General features: G+C 33.4%; 2 protein-coding genes and 1 pseudogene across 2 annotated transcripts; all 3 read right to left on the reverse strand.

Annotated features, from left to right (window-relative positions):
* Positions 1-515: 515 nt before the first annotated feature.
* Positions 516-6,286, reverse strand: LOC134256366 (uncharacterized). Its single transcript, XM_062739011.1, has 2 exons — positions 6,217-6,286; positions 516-981 (listed from the first exon to the last, which is right to left on the reverse strand). Exons 1-2 carry the CDS (start codon positions 6,278-6,280, stop codon positions 731-733), a joined length of 315 nt encoding a protein of 104 aa, XP_062594995.1. The 5' UTR covers positions 6,281-6,286; the 3' UTR covers positions 516-730.
* A 1,941-nt stretch (positions 6,287-8,227) lies between these two features.
* LOC134256371 (uncharacterized) lies at positions 8,228-14,104 on the reverse strand. Its single transcript, XM_062739015.1, has 3 exons — positions 14,001-14,104; positions 13,479-13,544; positions 8,228-8,678 (listed from the first exon to the last, which is right to left on the reverse strand). Exons 2-3 carry the CDS (start codon positions 13,540-13,542, stop codon positions 8,266-8,268), a joined length of 477 nt encoding a protein of 158 aa, XP_062594999.1. The 5' UTR covers positions 13,543-13,544; positions 14,001-14,104; the 3' UTR covers positions 8,228-8,265.
* LOC134256362 (uncharacterized) lies at positions 10,130-12,563 on the reverse strand (annotated as a pseudogene).
* Positions 14,105-18,651: the final 4,547 nt, after the last annotated feature.

The raw sequence follows: 18,651 nt of genomic DNA on the forward strand, positions 1-18,651 counted from the left end.
AAACTAGGCGCTGATTTTCTTGTTTTAGCAAATTGTTTGACAAAAACTTACTAGCTTAGTTTTAGAAATTTGTCATGTTGTAAATTTTGAATTTACCGGGTGGCAGGAAATACAAAGTCATGTTGTAAATTTAAAATTTGACGGCTTAAGTCTAAGTCTGTTTGAAGATCCTCGGACCTGGCGTAGAACATTTACTGGAAACCGCTTAGTATCTTTGATTTGTAAGGATTTTTGTGAAGTTTTGGAATCCAATATAGATATTGTAATTCAAACAAATTCATTCTGAAGAAAATTCCTTATTTCCATCAACTGACATAGGTAAATTGTAATGCAAGAGAACAAACAAGAGTATGTGACAGCAATTAATCACATTAATTTATACTGGTATCGATAAAGATACACTCCATCAATTATGATTTGGATCAAAAGTTTTTTACACTTGGATTTTCTTGAAGAGGGCATTCGGAACTGAATGATCCTTGGACAATGCAGATCCCAATTAACCAGAAATTACATACTAGTATATACTTTTATTAACAAATGGAAAAAGTGCATCTTAGGATGCATCCACTATGCAGATAGACTTGGAATGCATATTTCCGTTATGTTTTGGATAGTGCACATGACATGTTTTTTTCTATGTGAGTGTATAAGATTACAAGTTGAAAGTATCTTCCATTCTCAAGTACAACAGTTACTGTCCAAAACTATCGGTTATCTCATAAATTTTTTATAAAGCTAATTCTCTAGGAATGCAAATGTTGACAATCGAGTCCCAAAAACAGTTGGAGTCGGTAGGACAAGTGACGGAGTTTAATAGAAGACATTCGGCTAGCTGGCGCGCTAGAATCCTCTGCTTGTTCGTCGCCATTCTGATGACGTCATCCTTCAGTGCCTGTTTCTCTGTCTCACACTTCGCTTCTGCTTCCTCGCTTGCTGTTTGCATTTCTTGTTGACAAACACGTGTACACACATTGATTGCTGAAACAATAAAAAAAAATGCCAAGTCAACAAAACTGAGTGAAAAAAAAGGGTGGGATTGGATATATATTATTTTGTACCTTAATTCATGGAAACCATTGGAAATATACATAGAACCCTTTTAATTGTAGGAAACCTTTTAACGGCAAGGTAGAATGCACAATAATATTATAAAAACCTTTTCAATACACAAGGAACCCATCATGTAAATTTCTTGGATTTCTGAAATTTACATGTGTATTCCATTTTTCCTGTTGTTATATATAGGACTATTACAGCTTAGTTTGGACTTTCAGTAAGGCGTGGCATTCTCTTACCTCAGCTTCTGAAATTGACACAGCTTTTCTTCACTGTTGAAATATACATAGGATAGAAATTCGGCCGAATGTCAACTGATGTAGTAAATAGCCAATTAAAAGTTCTCTCACGGCACAGAGGTGGGATATCAGTTGTCTCATCATTGTCAACAACACTTTAAACTTCCTAGCTGATGTTCCTGATGTTATTAATTTCTTAACCAATGAGAATCTACTAGTACTCGCCATTACGTAGCACCGAGAGTGCCACGCCCTACTGAAAGTCCAAACTAAGGTGAGAATCGTCCTACGATTGTCTATGTTCAATTCTTCATTACATCGGGAATTTATATACATGGCGAGTTATTTATATCCTATAATAATCATTGCTGTGTGATAAGAGCTGTGCATGATATGATTATTACTTATATATATATTCGTTTGATGAACATGATGAAGTTACTTCTATAAAATATAAATGTACAAATTCAAACAACCGAGAGGGCAATTTCTGGCTTTTGTATAGACAACAAAATCAATGAATTTATACCAAAGCGCGTCTCCTATCAAATACAACTTAAATTAGATTTCATATACATTTGAAGAAAAAAAAGTCCTTTTTTAAAAAAGTTTTAAGTAAGAATACCAAAAAAAAAAAAAAGACCACTTCCTATGGCCTTCAACTCTGTTTTCAGATATGATATATTGACGACGTGTTATCAGTTTACAATTTACATGAAGTTACCTTTATGAATATGTCGATTCGATTATCCACGTAAATTTGAAACCAAAGATACCACAGAATCTGCAACATCCGTTTCATATTTAAATGTACTGACATAAGACAGCCACGTAGCATCGTTTTTAAAAGTGGGGAGGGTGGCAGCCAGTGAAATTTTTTTTACTAACCTGAAAAAGTTTACAGGCAAAAACTACGAAAGCCCAATGAGCTCATTTTCGTAGGTAAGAAAAATATTTTTTTTCGCGAATAAAAGTGTAACTTTCGCGATATTACGCGAAACTTTCGCGAATAAACGCGTAAATTTCGCGTTATAACGCGAAACTTTCGCGAATAAGCGCGTATTTTTCGCGATATATTGCGAAACTTTCGCGTTATAACGCGTAACTTTCGCGTATTAACGCGAAACGTTCGCGTTATAACGCGTAACTTTCGCGAATAAGCGCGTAACTTTCGCGTTATAACGCGAAACTTTCGCGAATAAGCGCATAATTTTCGCGATATAACGCGAAACTTTCGCGTTATAACGCGTAACTTTCGCGTTTTAACGCGAAACTTTCGCGTTATAACGCGAAAGAATATGATGCGAGATGGGATATATTAGTCATCAGAATAATTTATTTTATTTTAAAACCTTACTATTGAATTTTAATTTTGAAAATATTCAAATAAACAAAAAACTCCATGCTGAAGTTCAGGGATGAAAAAAAAATTGAAAATTAAAAAAAAAAATGTCAAACTTTAAGTAAAAAGTACAGCCAAATATTTGAGAGTCCAAAGACAGATTTTTTTCTATAATGTAGACAGACATGTTGTCTAATAATTTGTATGAGATTGAGTTGATTCTAAGCGTCACTTTCTGAGTTGTAGGTTTTTGAAAAGTGAATATTTTTATCAGTTTTCAAAAATCTGGAAATATGCCAGATTTGTGACCTTTTTGCACTTAAACGGGGACACAGTTTGTGATTATAAAAATTTTCTGAAACAAGTGTATCTTGTTACTTTCAACTATATATGGATATTTTATATCATTATTAAATAAAATGCTGAATTTTTTAATATAAAATCCTATAAAATTCCTGTTTTCACCCTGTGTAAGGACCAAGAATTCTATTTTAAGTAACAGAGTCGATTTACCCCCTTAAGTGAGACCACACTGAAAAAAAAATTGTGGCAAAATATTTCATATTATAGAAGAAATTTACACACAAAATATGAAGTTGATCCCATAACCTTTTGCACGGTTTCTCGTAGACATGCTCTTAAAAAAATGAATTTAACTTTCTTGTACATGTTTTTCAATTGTTAAATTCTTTAGACTGATTATTTCTTAAGGAAAATCTCCACTTGACATTTTTTTCTAGCTGATTTTTAATCATGAACATTTACTACAACGGTACCACTAGTAAATTAAGCAATCAACCATTTTGGACAAAAAATTATACACTGTAGAAACATAAATTAAAAGTGAATGAACAATGTATAATTTCATTGTCTCCAATATTTTTATATTGGGTTATAGAGAAGTTAGTGGACTAGCCATAAATAAAAACTATGAAGTTATACAGCAGAGTTTGTACACTTTGAATTGTCAATGTTTTCGTAAGCAATGGAATGACAACGTGATGCAACCTCAAAATAGGATATCGAATTTCCACAGTGACTCCAACGGAGACAAATAGAAATCTGCTATCCAATTTTCACAAATGCGGTGGGACACAATTGACAAATTTACCTCATTTTGTCAATTTTCTGAGATCTTGATCTCTATAAAATAAAATTATTTCAAATTCTCTAGAGAGTGCATAAGAAAAACGGAAAGGGGTGATTTTCCCCGAAATTAATTCTCTTGAAGTTTCTTTTGGAAAACTCACGTAAACTTTGAATTGTTTGAACAGCGTTCAGAAAGACAAATTGTGACGGTAACGATGGATTCAATAGCAAGAAAGCTTAAAATTTAACTTGTGATAGTCCAAGATCAAAATAGCCGTTTGCTTAACATTGTATTGAATAAAATTAATGACAAAATCAAAAGAACATTGAGACTAAAGCAAATGTCTGGTTATACAGCAAAAGTTTCGCGTTATAACGCGAAAGTTTCGCGCATATCGCGAAAGTTTCGCGAAAGTTTCGCGTAATAACGCGATAGTAACGCGTTTATTCGCGAAAGTTTCGCGTTATAACGCGAACGTTACGCGTTATATCGCGAAAGTTTCGCGTTATAACGCGAAAGTTACGCGGTTATTCGCGAAAGTTTCGCGTTATAACGCGAAAAAATTATTTTTCTTACCTACGAAAATGAGCTCATTGGGCTTTCGTTAAAAAAAAATTGCCCAGTGTCGAAAATCATATTTCGTGGGGGTGGGGTTGGGGGGGGGGGGTTGTAACAAGCCAACTTTTTCGATGCCAACTTCTTTCAGTAACAATTCTTGGGACCTACAATGCTACATTTTCATTACATCACAAAAAGTTGGGTGGACCAACTAGTCTTTTAATTAATATTTCCTACAGTATATGTAATGTTGGGAAAAAGTGCCCCCCCCCCCCTTCTTCCTGTTGCTACGTGCCTGCAAGAGGATTAAGTCTAACGAACAACAAAACTTTATGATACGAAATGTGAAGACTTCAGCTTTTTCAGTCATCAATTTTCCACATCCTCCAGTAATATACCGTTATCACCTGCATAGTGTGTTTACTTTTCAAACTAATTAATTAATCAAACTAACTTATTAAACACTCAAGATCATTCTCTGAATATATTCAATTTTTAATTGACAAGCTACTGACAGATATGTTAATTTTACAGGGATTTCATTAATCTTATTATAATTAGCATCTTGTAAATACTCATCCTAACGACTTTGTTATAGCATATAATTCCCTATAATTGGGCCGAATTTTGGTTGACGTCTTTCATATCAATTTTAATGCAGTTGTTTAAATACTAAATTTGACTAAAGAGTGTTTCTTCTATGAACACTACTACTGTTATTCTAACTAAAATTTTAATTCGTACGACCCCGCGATAGCTCCTTTACCATCGAATAAAATTTAATTTGAAAGGCTTTAGTTACATAGAGCCATTTTGACCTTGAACCTTATAGATTTTGACATCTTATGAATTAAAGAACTGCGAACGATAGTATTGTTCTCCCGCCTACTAGTACCTCAAAGTCAATTTTCAAAAGTTAATTAATACATTTGAATGATTTCTCATTTTATACAGTGTATATACATGTATATTTTTCATGAATTTTCATAAAACAACTTACCAAACTTATTTGGGAAAACTAAGGGAAAATACTCTATAACTTTCGTAAAACTTTTTTTTTTGTTTTTCACTATAAAAATGAACGGAAAAGGGGAAATATTTCAAAAACATCCCCCCGCCCCCTGTGAAACAAAAATTCCTTTTAACAGGAAATATAGACTGTCAATTTACAAATTCATACCAAAGCTTTTGTGTTTCACGGGGGGGACATATGTTTAAACACACACACACAATCACACACACACACACACCCTCACACACACACACACACACACACAATTATGTTTTTTTTTCCTCACATATTTCAACATATATGTTTGATTTATTTGCGTTTAACATAAGAAAAGATATAAGCAACATTTAATCATATCCAAGACTATTTCAAATGTTAAAATAATAAACAAATTTCCATTAAACTTTCATGTGATTTTACGGCCAATTTGCCATTAATAGTGAATTAAATGGGTGCAAAATGTAGGCGGGAATCGAGAGTTAGTGTGCGTAGTTCTTTATGTTTTGTTTCCTGGAATACTCACAAATATCACGTGAGAATAGCATGCACCGTAACAACGAATATACCAATTTCAACTACACGTGTACATTTATTATGACAGTTTCAATATAAAACCACGTCGGACAGAATACATTGATCAGAAAAACCTTACATAAAGATACAAAACAATTTTAAGCAAAATATTTGTTGCTGGGACATGATATACAATTGCAAAAGACCAATAAATTATATTTGTTGCTTGGATATGATATACAAAGGACCAATATATTATTCGTACCCTCAGTTTTTGTGTACACACTTGTACAAGTATATGTAACCAACAAGGATAAATTTGCTTTGGATATTGATTTCTTTCAGAAATGTAACTATTAGTAATTAAGCTTTATCTCTACACGAGATTCTAATTAATACATACCTTGAGTTTCAAAGTCAAACATAACTAAAGAAAGAATTAAAATCGAAATTGATCCAAGATGCATGGCGGAAAAATATACCTAGTACAATGATATAATGAGTTTTGTTTAACGTTATAATTTTTTTTACAATATACATATACGTATATGTAATTTTGCGAAAAGCACAGAATGTTACAATTCGCATTATAAAATATTTTGTAAGTAATCAAGTTGTTATTTTAAAGGCAATTTGATAACCTTTACAGAATGCACGATGATATGGTTTCTGTTAGGTCAGACAAATCTGCTCTGCATTGAAGTACTATAATTTTGAGGGACGCAGGCACGGATACAAACATGTGCTCTCACTGTTCCAAACATATTTAGGGAGAAATTGATTTGTATATAACATATATATTTTTTGTATACTTACATACATATGTATGTAGTAGACCATATGTATGTTTGTTATACTTTGGCAATTTTACAAAATGTTGCATTAGGAGAGGACTATCTAAGTTACTGAACTTGTGTCCGATCCTTTTGACTTTGTCAATAAAATATGTTCAATTCATACTTTTTTTTGCAAACATTCTCCACACGACTGTGTCCTAAGTTCTTTCAGCGTATTTGACTCAATTTTGCAAAATGCTTTTTTTAAAAACAATTGTTATAGTTGCACTATATCCAGTGATTTAAGAGAACTTGACACCAAGTTATAATTTTTTTCCTTTTTCAAAATTTTAATAACATACTATGACAGATACAAATAATTATTTTGTAGCTGTGTAATCTTCTATGTTAAAAGGACCATACGCACGCTAACTCGATATTCCCGCCTACATTTTGTACACATTTAATTTAAAATTACATGTAACTGCAATTTATGCATAAAATCTTTGTTCAATACAAGGAACAGTCCAATGGTAATTGATTAATTATTTAATAACCAGCGCTCAAAAGTAAATTATCCATAATTATAGCTCTTGAAAAAAAAGGGGGGGGGGTTAGAGAATATTTTCCATGTTGAAATCGGACTTTCAAGCATCACCTTATTTGAAATAGTCTTGAATATAATTACTAGTAAATGTTCCTTATATCTTTTCTTATGTTTAAAAATCATTCCAATATGTTAACTTTTGAAAATTGACTTGGAGGTAGGCGGAAGAACAATTCTATCGTTCGCAATTCTTCCTTGATGTGGATTTAAACGGTGAAAATATTTAAACAAATCATTAACTCATTAATTCAAATCATTAATCATTAAAATAAACTGGTTCTGTTAACGTTTACCTTAACGAGGCTCAATCTAGTTATCTATTGCGAAAATGAATCGGCAAATATGATTGAATTGAACAAACACAAAATTAGTATATCTAAAATACTTTGTAAGTTGCAGTAGGTATATATACTGTTGAAAAAAAATTATTATTGTATTATACTTCTCAAAATGAAATACTTCTTGCATTTTTATAAAAATGACATTTATGGAGATAACGATCAGTATTCAAACCCAAAAGTCCATTTAACAATACTATATAGGAGCAGAGTAAACACGGACCTCCAAAACATGAGAGATGGGATCAGGTGCCATGGAGGAGTGAGCATCCCCTGCCAATCGGTCACACCCGCTGTGTGTTCTTTGTCATGATCGGGAAATAACGGAAAAATCTGTCGACAATTCAGTTTGAATATATTGGCTTTACAATTAGTATGAAAAACTTCAGTCAGGATTTGAATAATTGATAAATTATATTTGCTGACTAGGTCATTGTATCGACCATAAAACATAAATTACAGTGTTGAGTTTTCTGAAAGTGACGGATTAAGGGTAGTAACATACTGGGTAAGTGGGTTAGCGATAGATGTATCTCATATTTGTATCACAGTGGATTCGATGATCACTTTGGACACCTGATATGAGATTATGAAGTTTTATATTCAAAATAGCTCTACTCCAGGACAAACATATATAGAACTTAATCCATGAACAGCTGTCCTACATGTATCTCAATAAATGAAAAGGAAATATAAAAGTGACTATTTTACTAGTCAAACAATTGCAGCTTTTACAAAGCTAATTCCTTGGGAATGCATGTTTCGATGAACGAATCCCAGAAACATTTGACGTCAGCAGAACAGGTGCCCGAGCTCGGCTTCTTCAGACAGTCAGATAACTGGCGGGCCAGTATTCTCAACTGATTTGACGATTGTCTGTTGAAATCAGCCCTCAGTGCTTCCTTCTCCGTCTCGCATCTTCTGGTAGCTTCAATTATAAGTGCCTCCTTCTCTTTCGCGCACCTGCCATTAGTTTCATTAACCTTGCTTTTCGTTATAGTTCCATTTTGGTCACATTTTCGTCTTAATCTGTTTAAATCATCTATTACTGCCCGCTTCTCCTTCTCACACATTCCTCTTTCTCTGTTTTCCTTTATTGATTTATATTTCCAGTATCCACAATACCAATCCCAACAATAATATGCTGAAAATAGACATGGTATAAAGACTTTTTTTTAGATATCAGATATCATTTATCGGGATGTGAGTACTGGTATAGATTTGTGACGTGTTTAAATCCCACTATTCCATAAAACATGGAAGATAAAACATGACATTAAAAGAGACTGCTACGAGGTCAAAATTCTGTACATGTATAGAATTGCTAAGATTGATCCGATTTTGAAAAAAAGCAAACAACTAGACTAAGCAAAGCCTTGCTTCCGCATATCGTTATGAGTATTCTTATACGAGGGTTGATCCAAAAGTAATGTCACAACTTCGATAAAATTTCTCCCAGTCGACGTAACTTAAGAAAAATTTATATGATGGAAGCTATAATTATTTTAAATCAGTCCTGAAAAATTCAAATTAAAATGATTTATACTTTTCAAAATATCGAATTAAACATAAAATGCGATTATGGTAGTCGCCGCACCTAAATTACGTCATAAAACGGATATGCGCTGTCACAAACTTTTAAAAACGCCTTCCCATCGTTTTATTTAAAAAAATGATATTCAGAAAACATTCACATATTTTATTTCTTTAAAAACAATTGGCACCAATTGTACACTCTATCTGTAATTTAACCCTTCATCAAAATTCTTTGAACAATAGCATAAGACAAACTTAAAAGTGTCTCATATCACTCAAACTGCCACTAATCTCTTTTACGACAACGTCGACGCCATTGAATGTTTCCACCCGACCTCCTATCTTTCGGTACATATTATGTATTTCTGTCCCCAAATGATCATTTATTTACTTATTATCCACCCAAAATCTTTGAAACCACCTATGAACAAGTTTCTCGTTGACATTCTTTCCTCTGCGAGTTTGATTTACCATCATATCTGTTTCTACTTGTGATTTCCCGATTTTGAAGGAAAAATACAGTACAACTTGTTTCGGTGTTTTATTCCATTTCGACATTTCGTTTCTGCAATACATCAGATATAAACAATACTGTTTTATTTGATAAAAAACAATGCTGCCATTAAATTTCTATCTAAAGATTAAAAAATGTCGTAAATTTTGAATAATTGGACGATTAGACGATTTTTTAGATACTTTTTTAAATGTGTTTGTCTTTTTTCTTTCTAACAATATTAACTTTAAAACGTGACGTTTAGTTGTGACGCGGCGACACCCCCTATGTTTAATGTTTTAAACATCTATAAAATGAATTCAATTGAACGTTATTAAATGAAATTTTCAATTTTGATAAGATTTATGTTTTTGCATCTTTTCGTGCATTATATTTGATAAATATTATATAAATATTGCATGCTAGCTAGGGTAACATTGGAAATTGTCACCCCAAGAAAACCATTGTTGACCGAGGCGCTTAGGGTGACAATTTCCAATGTTACCCTAGCTAGCATGCAATATTTATTATATTATACTGAATGTTATAAAATGTTTCACAATATATATGTATCAAAGTAAAACAACTTTTTTTTAAAAAATTTCTTTCTTTAATCATGAGTCAACTGAATTCAGTTTATATAAAAGAAAATTGTGTTGAAAGAAATAAATATCACATAACATCTTGTTTTTAATTAAATAAACATCATAACAAATAACAATAACAAACAAATGGATATCTCCAAACAAACAGATATCATAGTTTGAAAGTGTATTTATCATGGAACACAACATTAAAGGATCAGTTCCAAGAAGTTCACTATTTACTTCTGGGGCAAAAAGTTGAAGTGAACCACACAGTTATTGAGAGATGGGTATACATTAATTCCCATTGAACTGACATTGGTTGGTACTGAATTTAAGTTTAAGACATTTAGTGGCTGTGGAGATTCCACTGATTTCTCTTGGTTTGTGGAAACTTCAGAAAATGTACTGTCATTAAATATAGCATCAAGTTCCTCCATAGTTATATCCTCTAATCCCATGTTTTCATTCTCTTTCTGATCATCTCGTGATCCTAGAGTCTTAATATTTCCCGTTTCATTGGATCACTGAGTCGACAAGCGTAACTTCTAATAGAAGCTTCACTTTTATGGCCTGATGCTCTCATAATGTGCCGTGCTTCTATTCCAGCATCGTCAAGAGCCGTTATTGCTGTAGCTCTAATGGAATGGTTTGTGTACATGTTGGAAAGATTTCCAAGCTTTGAAATTTCAGACATCATAGATCCCAAGGTGTTTTTTCCTATAGCTGCACGACAATACCACACTTTGTTTGACTCAAGATATGAATCCAAAGGACGCTGCCATAGAGCATCAAGCTTGGGGTGCAGTTTGTCTACATATTTCTTGAAAGATTCTACAGGACACATCACACTCCCCGGCTGTGCATACATCCTCCCTTCACCAATAGTGTCATCAGGGGTTCCATCAACACTGCAATATTTTAAGAAAATATAAGTTTATTTTTATTAGTGAAATTTCAAATGCAAAATATATATACATGTGTGCACATATATATAAATATTGATTCATAAGTGTTTACCTGTGATTTTTATCAGCCTCATCAACAGCTTGGAATACAAACTGTCGCCCACAGGAATCTGTACTTACTCTAAATGTGTCTTTTGTCATCCATCGTAAATTTTCCCTTCCCCTGCGACACATGAAGAACATAACATCGAACCACACTTTCATTTGCAAACCACATGGTGTATTTATGTTAAATACCACACTGTCAGAATTGTAAAGTTTTTTTAGATCTTCCTGAGAAATCGGAGGTTTGTGGATGACGGAGCCATAGCCCTTTTTTTCATGTCCGTAACTTTTGCCTTGAATACTTTTTTGCAGTCGTTAAATTCAGGATCATTTATATCAATCTTGCAGGTTTCTTTCAAGTATTTGGAAAGTCCATATTTAATACTTTGAAGAGAAGTTACCTTCAAACTGTCCCCGGATTTTGATCTGATCGACACGAAAAAAAGTCTCAACTTTTCATTCAGTTGTTCCTTCGAAAAACTCTCAAACTCAGGGTTGTTTTTTTTCTCGGTTAGGAATGATCGGAATAAATTCACTGATCTTTTCACGGTTCTCTGTGTACTCTTTGAATCCTTTTCTTCAATCAAATTTTTAATATGATTTTCATCTACACTGGCGAACATTTTGATAAACTGATTTTCGGTGTGTTTTCGTTTGGTTTACCAATCTAGGTTTTTGGAAGACGCTTTATGATAACGCTCGATTCAAACGCTTAAGGTATCCGACCCATATAAGGACCAAAATTTCTAACCTTTAATATCAATTATTTGTAAAATATCCTGATATTATTTTAATGCATTTTAGAGTAGAAAGGGATTTACCAAGAGAAATTTTCAAAAATTTTATTACCTAAGCAGAAATAAGTTATTGAAGATTGCATTGAAATCTATGGAAGGAAGGAAGTTTTTTAAGATAAAAAATAAATACTTTGAATATCAAAAAATGCTGTGGTGGAAAGATGTATTTGATAATTGGGAATAGAAAAACAATTAGAAATAATTTTTTTACCAGACGGATTTTTTTAAAATTAATTTTTATTGACTTAAATCAAAGGGAGATAACTCGTCAAGGGCAGGAAAAGGTCATAAATTAGGACATGTCCCACCCTTACATTCTTATGCTGAAAGATGAAAATAAGTTCCAACTACACTGAGTATTAAGCCCATACATATCTATTACGCATTCAATTCCATTGAATCTGAGGCTAATATGGATCGGATACCTTAAATGATACCTGTCGAAAAGTATGGTGAACCGTACGCGCATACATTACGCGCAGTCACTATTTTTTTGGAATACTACCCGTTGTCAAGCAATGGTGACTGTTGCTACGCTGGAGGGCGTGGCTCCATTATTCAGCGGGGAATCGTGTATTTTAGCAAATGTTTCTTGACCAATCAGATTTAACTAATTTACATGAAAGTATAATAATATGACGCCAAACATTAAAGATATGGACACAGTGACATTACTTTTGGATCAACCCTCGTATTTGCTTGAAATTACTGCAAGATATTTCTTTAAAAATCTTTCAAAATTTGTTACTGTTTGATATAAATAAAACAAACTTAAAAACACCAAGATACATAATTATTGAAATATAAATGGGAAAAATATTTCTAGCCCAGTTGACAATTCTCTTTCATTTCTACTGTAAGCAAAAAGAGCTACCCTCTAAAGGGAGACTACTTAAACTTTTAATTCTGTTTATAACAAATGAATGCCACAATGACATAAAATGTAGATTTAAGCTTTCAGATAAAAAAAGAGAAAATTCAGACATCTTTCCCATTAACAAGATAAGTAAGAGGCTACAGTGCTACGGCCCGTTAAGTTTACTGGCTTAGTTTCACATCTGATCGTTGCAACATAAATTACACAGTATATTACTTAATGAATGAGTGAGTACATATCCTTGCCAAACAAGAATCTAGAATTTGATAGCTGCATGCTGATAAAACAATGAATATTTTAAGTACAAACAAAACTTGCCAGCATTAACTTGGTCACAACAAGAATTTAATTTGAATGGTTTTTGTTCCATTTGTCGTGGACATAACTATTATAAGCAATTCAATTTTATTATCATAGAGTGAAGCTTTCTAAATTAACCATGAAAATTATGATAAAGTTAAAAAAAATGTAGGTATGACATAAAAAACCAACCCCAAAACAAAACAAAAAAACAAACAAACAAACAAAAATAAAACAAACATGGAACACAAATCATGTGAAGTTCAGAAAGACAGTACGTATTCTTTAACATTATTTTTGCATACAATAGAATCGTGATAGACGATGTGATATATTTTAGTTACCTTCGGTCTGAAGTCCCAGCAATGTTATAGAACCCACGAGTGTACACACAAGTCTTAAATTCATGACTAGGAAAAACAGTAACACAAAGATCATTATTTTTTTTCTATCAGTTATGAGGTATGTTATGTCAAAGGCTTTTAATTTTTGCGAATCTGATATTTATCATATATTTTTATTTAAATAGAATTGTGCAAGAATTAATAAAGGCTTCTGAAATTAAAAAAATAAAATATAGTGTAAACAGAATTAAAAAAAAAATAACATGCTAAGGTATTTTTGTCAGCTCAGGTCTGGATGCGTGAAGTACAGAATGTTTCAGTACAAAATTTCTTATTAAAAATTTCTTATAATACTATATGCACCCTTTCTGGAATCCACATGCAATTTTAAAATTTATTTAAAATTTAAAAAATATTGATTTTGTATTTAAAAATCATGCATGATAAACAATTAAATTTATCGCTTAAATATCTTTCTCAGAGAGAGAGAGAGAGAGAGAGAGAGAGAGAGAGAGAGCAAACCTTAGCAGACTTAGAACCACACAAAATCAGATCTTATTCTGAACCGCTTCAGAGCCTGTAGATTGAGTTGATATCTTAATTCTACTCACTTGGCACCGTGATTTATCTGCCCGAATTAAAGGAATAGGAATCCTCTTAGTTAGACGTGCTCCAGTCTTTGAGAGGCAATCAGTCTTTGTCATAATGAGAAGCATGGTGTAATAATGATTTTTTGCAGTAATCAAAGGAAAAATAACACCAAAAAAATTCACAACTCAAAAACATTTCTAATAAATTTATATTCAAATTGCTACCCTGATGAACAGGTTTGCCAGGTTAATAGGAAAAAGTTTTGTACGATTTTGACACTATTTTAGAAATTTGGGCAAAATTTTATATATAACTAGATGCTGTCATGAGACAGTAATACCCGCACTAAGGTGTTTGCCTCTAAAACACGCTCCTACATATTGGCCGGCTTTCCAAGGAAAAAGTCAAAATAATTCTATAATTTACATAGGCGTCGGAACCGGGGGGGGGGGGGGGGGGGCTAGGGCCGGGGCTTTTTTTCCAAACATATACTTAGTATAGATATTGAACATTGCTTCATAGGTTTAGCCCCCCAACTTTCCCCAGACACATGGCAGTATAGGTAAAAAATGGGAAAAAGGTCGTGTATAGGAAAAAAATTTTTGGTACTGAAGTTCGAATTCAAACCCCCCCCCCCCCCCCCCCCCCCCCGAAATAGGATTTTCGTGTTTGGGAAATCGATGTTTTCGTTTTTTTTTTTTTGTTTGTTTTTTTTTTGTCAGGTTTTTTTTAGAAGGTATAAAAAAATTTTTTTACACCTAGCCCCCCACTTTGAATTTGCTTCCGACACCAATGATTTACATGTATTCATCAAACTGAGTATGAAATTCTCAGACCGGCCCTGTGACCTATAACTCAGAACCTCTTATATTTATTTTACATGCTTAATTCATTATATACCAGTTTGAATTCTATTAATGATGTAAATTAGATTTTGATAAATGTTTTGCTCATAATAGGACCTTTTTAAATTTATTAATCCCCCCCGTCGACACCACAATCACAAAGCACATACTGTTTGGAATAGGCTAGATGGAAAAGTTTTGTTAAAACATCGTTTGTTAAGAATTAATTTAAAATTTGTTCTTGTACTATACATGTTAACATGTAAATTTCTACATCACATCACGTTGCGTCACCCATTATCATATTTTTAGATTAAACACCATTTGGCACACCTCGGCCGATTCCCACTTCATCTGATAAGGTGACGGAATCGACGAAGGTTTGTCGAATGGAATTAGCACATGGCTGCAGTCTGGTGTGCATTGGATTAATTCATTTTGTGTTATAATTGGATTTATATTTCATGAAGTTGACGAGACAAACATGTATGGCAGTCGGTAAGTACAAGTTTAAGTATAGTGGGGAGTAAAATAAACCCAAACGATTAGGTTAAAGTTCAAAAAGGGTCAAAGATCATCGCATGCCACACTAGACGAATTTCATATTGTGAAGTTATCTGCCATTGTCGATGTGACATTCAGTTACTGCCAGTACTGGTGCGGATCCAGAATTTTTTTTCGGGAGTAGGGAGAGGGGTTCACATCTCAGTCAAAAAATTTCCAGCCCAGAATTTCCTGACAAGCAGGAGAAAAAAAACTGAAAACAAATAAACAAAATAAAAACAATGATAGTGTGGTCAATGTTTTCTCAGTTAGGGGGAGGATGTCCAAAGTCATTTTTTATTTGCTTCAGTATATAGTCTTGTTTAAATAACAAAGCAAATTCCAGGGGGGGGGGATGGGGGGGATTCCAATCTCCCTACCCACTCCCTGTCCCTGAAATAATAATCTATTTTGTGATTCCAATTAAATAGTATATTTTTTTCCATTTGACTAATTATACATATTTTGTTTCTTGTGTTTATATTATGTCTGTCTATTTGTCTGCAGAAATTATAACCTTGCCCATAAGTTTTAAGTGGGATGGGCTATACAAATGGCTTCTACTGACTACTAGTACATTTTATAGGTTTATTTCTTGTGACAATTAAGACCTTTTATTTGGGTACCATTAATTTTTACCTGAAATCGCTTGACCTAGGATACACATTTTTACAAGAAAAATACCAAACTTTAAACTTGGCCTAAATTTTGATCAATAGGTGTTAGGGTTTTCATGCTTAACATGTGTATTCATTGTGAACTGTCAACAGGTATAAATATGTTTGACCTTGACCCTAGAGTTTGAACCACTTAAAAAAAAATTAACCTTGGCAATTAACTTTTGAACAGGAATTACTAGGGATTTCTTTATTTCACATGTGCATTCCTTGTGACAAGACTTTCTTCTGATACTAACAATTTGAACCCTTTGACCTTGAACTTTGAGTTTGACATATATTTGAGAAACTTCAACTTCGCCATAGGCTTCCATACAGGGACATCAGTGTTTCACAAACACATCTTGTCTTCATTATTATTTGGTGGTGTCTCCATATGAGGGAAAAATTCCCAAGAGAGATGTATTCACAACAAACAAACAAATTACTAAAGAAAATATAAAACATGAATATGTTGGTCATGCATATCTCTGCATGAAAAAAACAGCTTTTCAAATACTGCAACCATATTCTAACCCTTTCAAAACACTCATTTGAGCTTTTCTGGTTTCCTTAACATGTAACGTCTGTCGTGACGAGTCGTCCATCTGTTTATCTGAAAACTTTTTACATTTTTAACTTCTCTAGAACCACTGGGCCAATTTTACCCAATTCATATAGAAATATGTATATTTGTATGTCAGACTGTCCATCTGTCTCAATGAATTTAACCTTGGTCATCACGGTCATATCTACTGAATATTAAACTTATGTATTAGTATTTACCTGTGAGAATGGCATGGTTTTTTATGCGCCCGGATCGATAGATCCCGGGCGTATATTGTTTTTGTCCTGTCTGTTTGTCTTTTTGTCTGTTTGTCTGTTTATCTGTTTGTCTGTCTGTCTGTTGTCAACTTTAACCTTGGCCATAACTTTTGAACAATAAGAGATAGAGACTTCATATTTGGTATGCATACTCCAGTAATAAAGTCCTTTCAAATGACATCAAGGTCAATGACCTTGTGACCTTGACTGTGACCTATATGTTAAAAATAGCTTTTTCCACTGTTTGTCATAACTTTTTAACCAAAGGAGATAGGGACTTCATATTTGGTATGCATACTCCACTAATAGAATCCTTTCAAACAACATCAAGGTCAATGATCTTGCGACCTTGACTGTGACCTATATGCTAAAAATAGCTTTTTACACTTTTTGCCATAACTTTTTAACCATAGGAGATAGGAAATTCATATTTGGTATGCATACTCCATCGATAAAGTCCTTTCAAACGACGGCAAGGTCAATGATCTTGTGATCTTGACTGTGACCTATATGCTAAAAATAGCTCTTTACACTTTTTGCCATAACTTTTGAACCATAGGAGATAGGGACTTCATATTTAGTATGCATACTCCACTGATTAAGTTCTTTCGAATGACACCATGGTCAATGACCTTGTGACCTTGACTGTGATCAATATGCTAAAAATAGATTTTTTGAACTTTGTTGCCGCCGGGCGCATAGTGTTTCACAAACAAATCTTGTTTTTTTTTACCTGTGACCTAGAAGTTTGACCTACTTGCAAAAAAATTAAATTGTTATAAATTCATCATTTTGAAAGAGAAAAGTTAGGGCATTCATATCATAATGCATGTATATTATCACCTGTGATAAGACCTTTCCAAATAAATCATGACTTTTACTCTGTGACCTTGACCTTGAAGAGGTCAAGCCTCTACTTTTCAAAAATGTTGCATTTGCTTATAACTTTTGATTGAGATGAGATATGACTCTCACATTTGACATATACATTAATTACTCATAAGAATTCAAGGTGTTTCCCAGCATGTGATGCTTTTTTTACCCCTTGACGTTGATGTTTTACATAATTTTCAAAATATTTAACTCTCCTAAAAGATGATTAGGCTTCTGAATAACATTAAGGAAGACTTCAGGGAAGACAGGGCTTTTTGCACAAAAAAACGTCATTTTTCGACCCATATTTGACCCCCCAGGGCAAAATCTTAATTCCAAAACCTTACTGCACATCTACCTGACACCACCAACCATCTCCCAACAGATGGTTAGGCTACTTTGTAAAATGTAGGAGAAGTTCAGGGAAGACGGGGCTTTTTGCATAAAAAATGTCATTTTTTGACCCCCATTTGACCCCCCAGGGCAAAATCAAAATTCCGAAACCTTACTGCACATCTACATGACGCCACCAACCATCTCTCAAAAGATGAATAGGCTGCTGAGTAAAATGTAAGAGGAGTTCAGGGAAAACGGGGCTTTTTGTATAAAAAACGTTATTTTTCCACCCCAATTTGACCCCCCGGGGCAAAATCTAAATTCAGAAACCTTACTGCATATCAACATGACACCACCAACCATCTCCCAAAAGATGATTAGGCTACTGTGTAAAATGTAGAAGGAGTTCAGGGAAGACGGGGCTTTTTGCATAAAAAACATCATTTTTCGACCCCCATTTGACCCCCCGGGGCAAAATCAAAATTCCGAATCCTTACTGCACAT

The sequence above is a fragment of the Saccostrea cucullata genome, unplaced genomic scaffold (assembly GCF_032062105.1).
Source record: "Saccostrea cucullata isolate Sc308-1 unplaced genomic scaffold, CSIRO_AGI_Scuc_v1 ctg4784, whole genome shotgun sequence".
In the NCBI taxonomy this organism is placed as follows: Eukaryota; Metazoa; Mollusca; class Bivalvia; order Ostreida; family Ostreidae; genus Saccostrea; species Saccostrea cuccullata.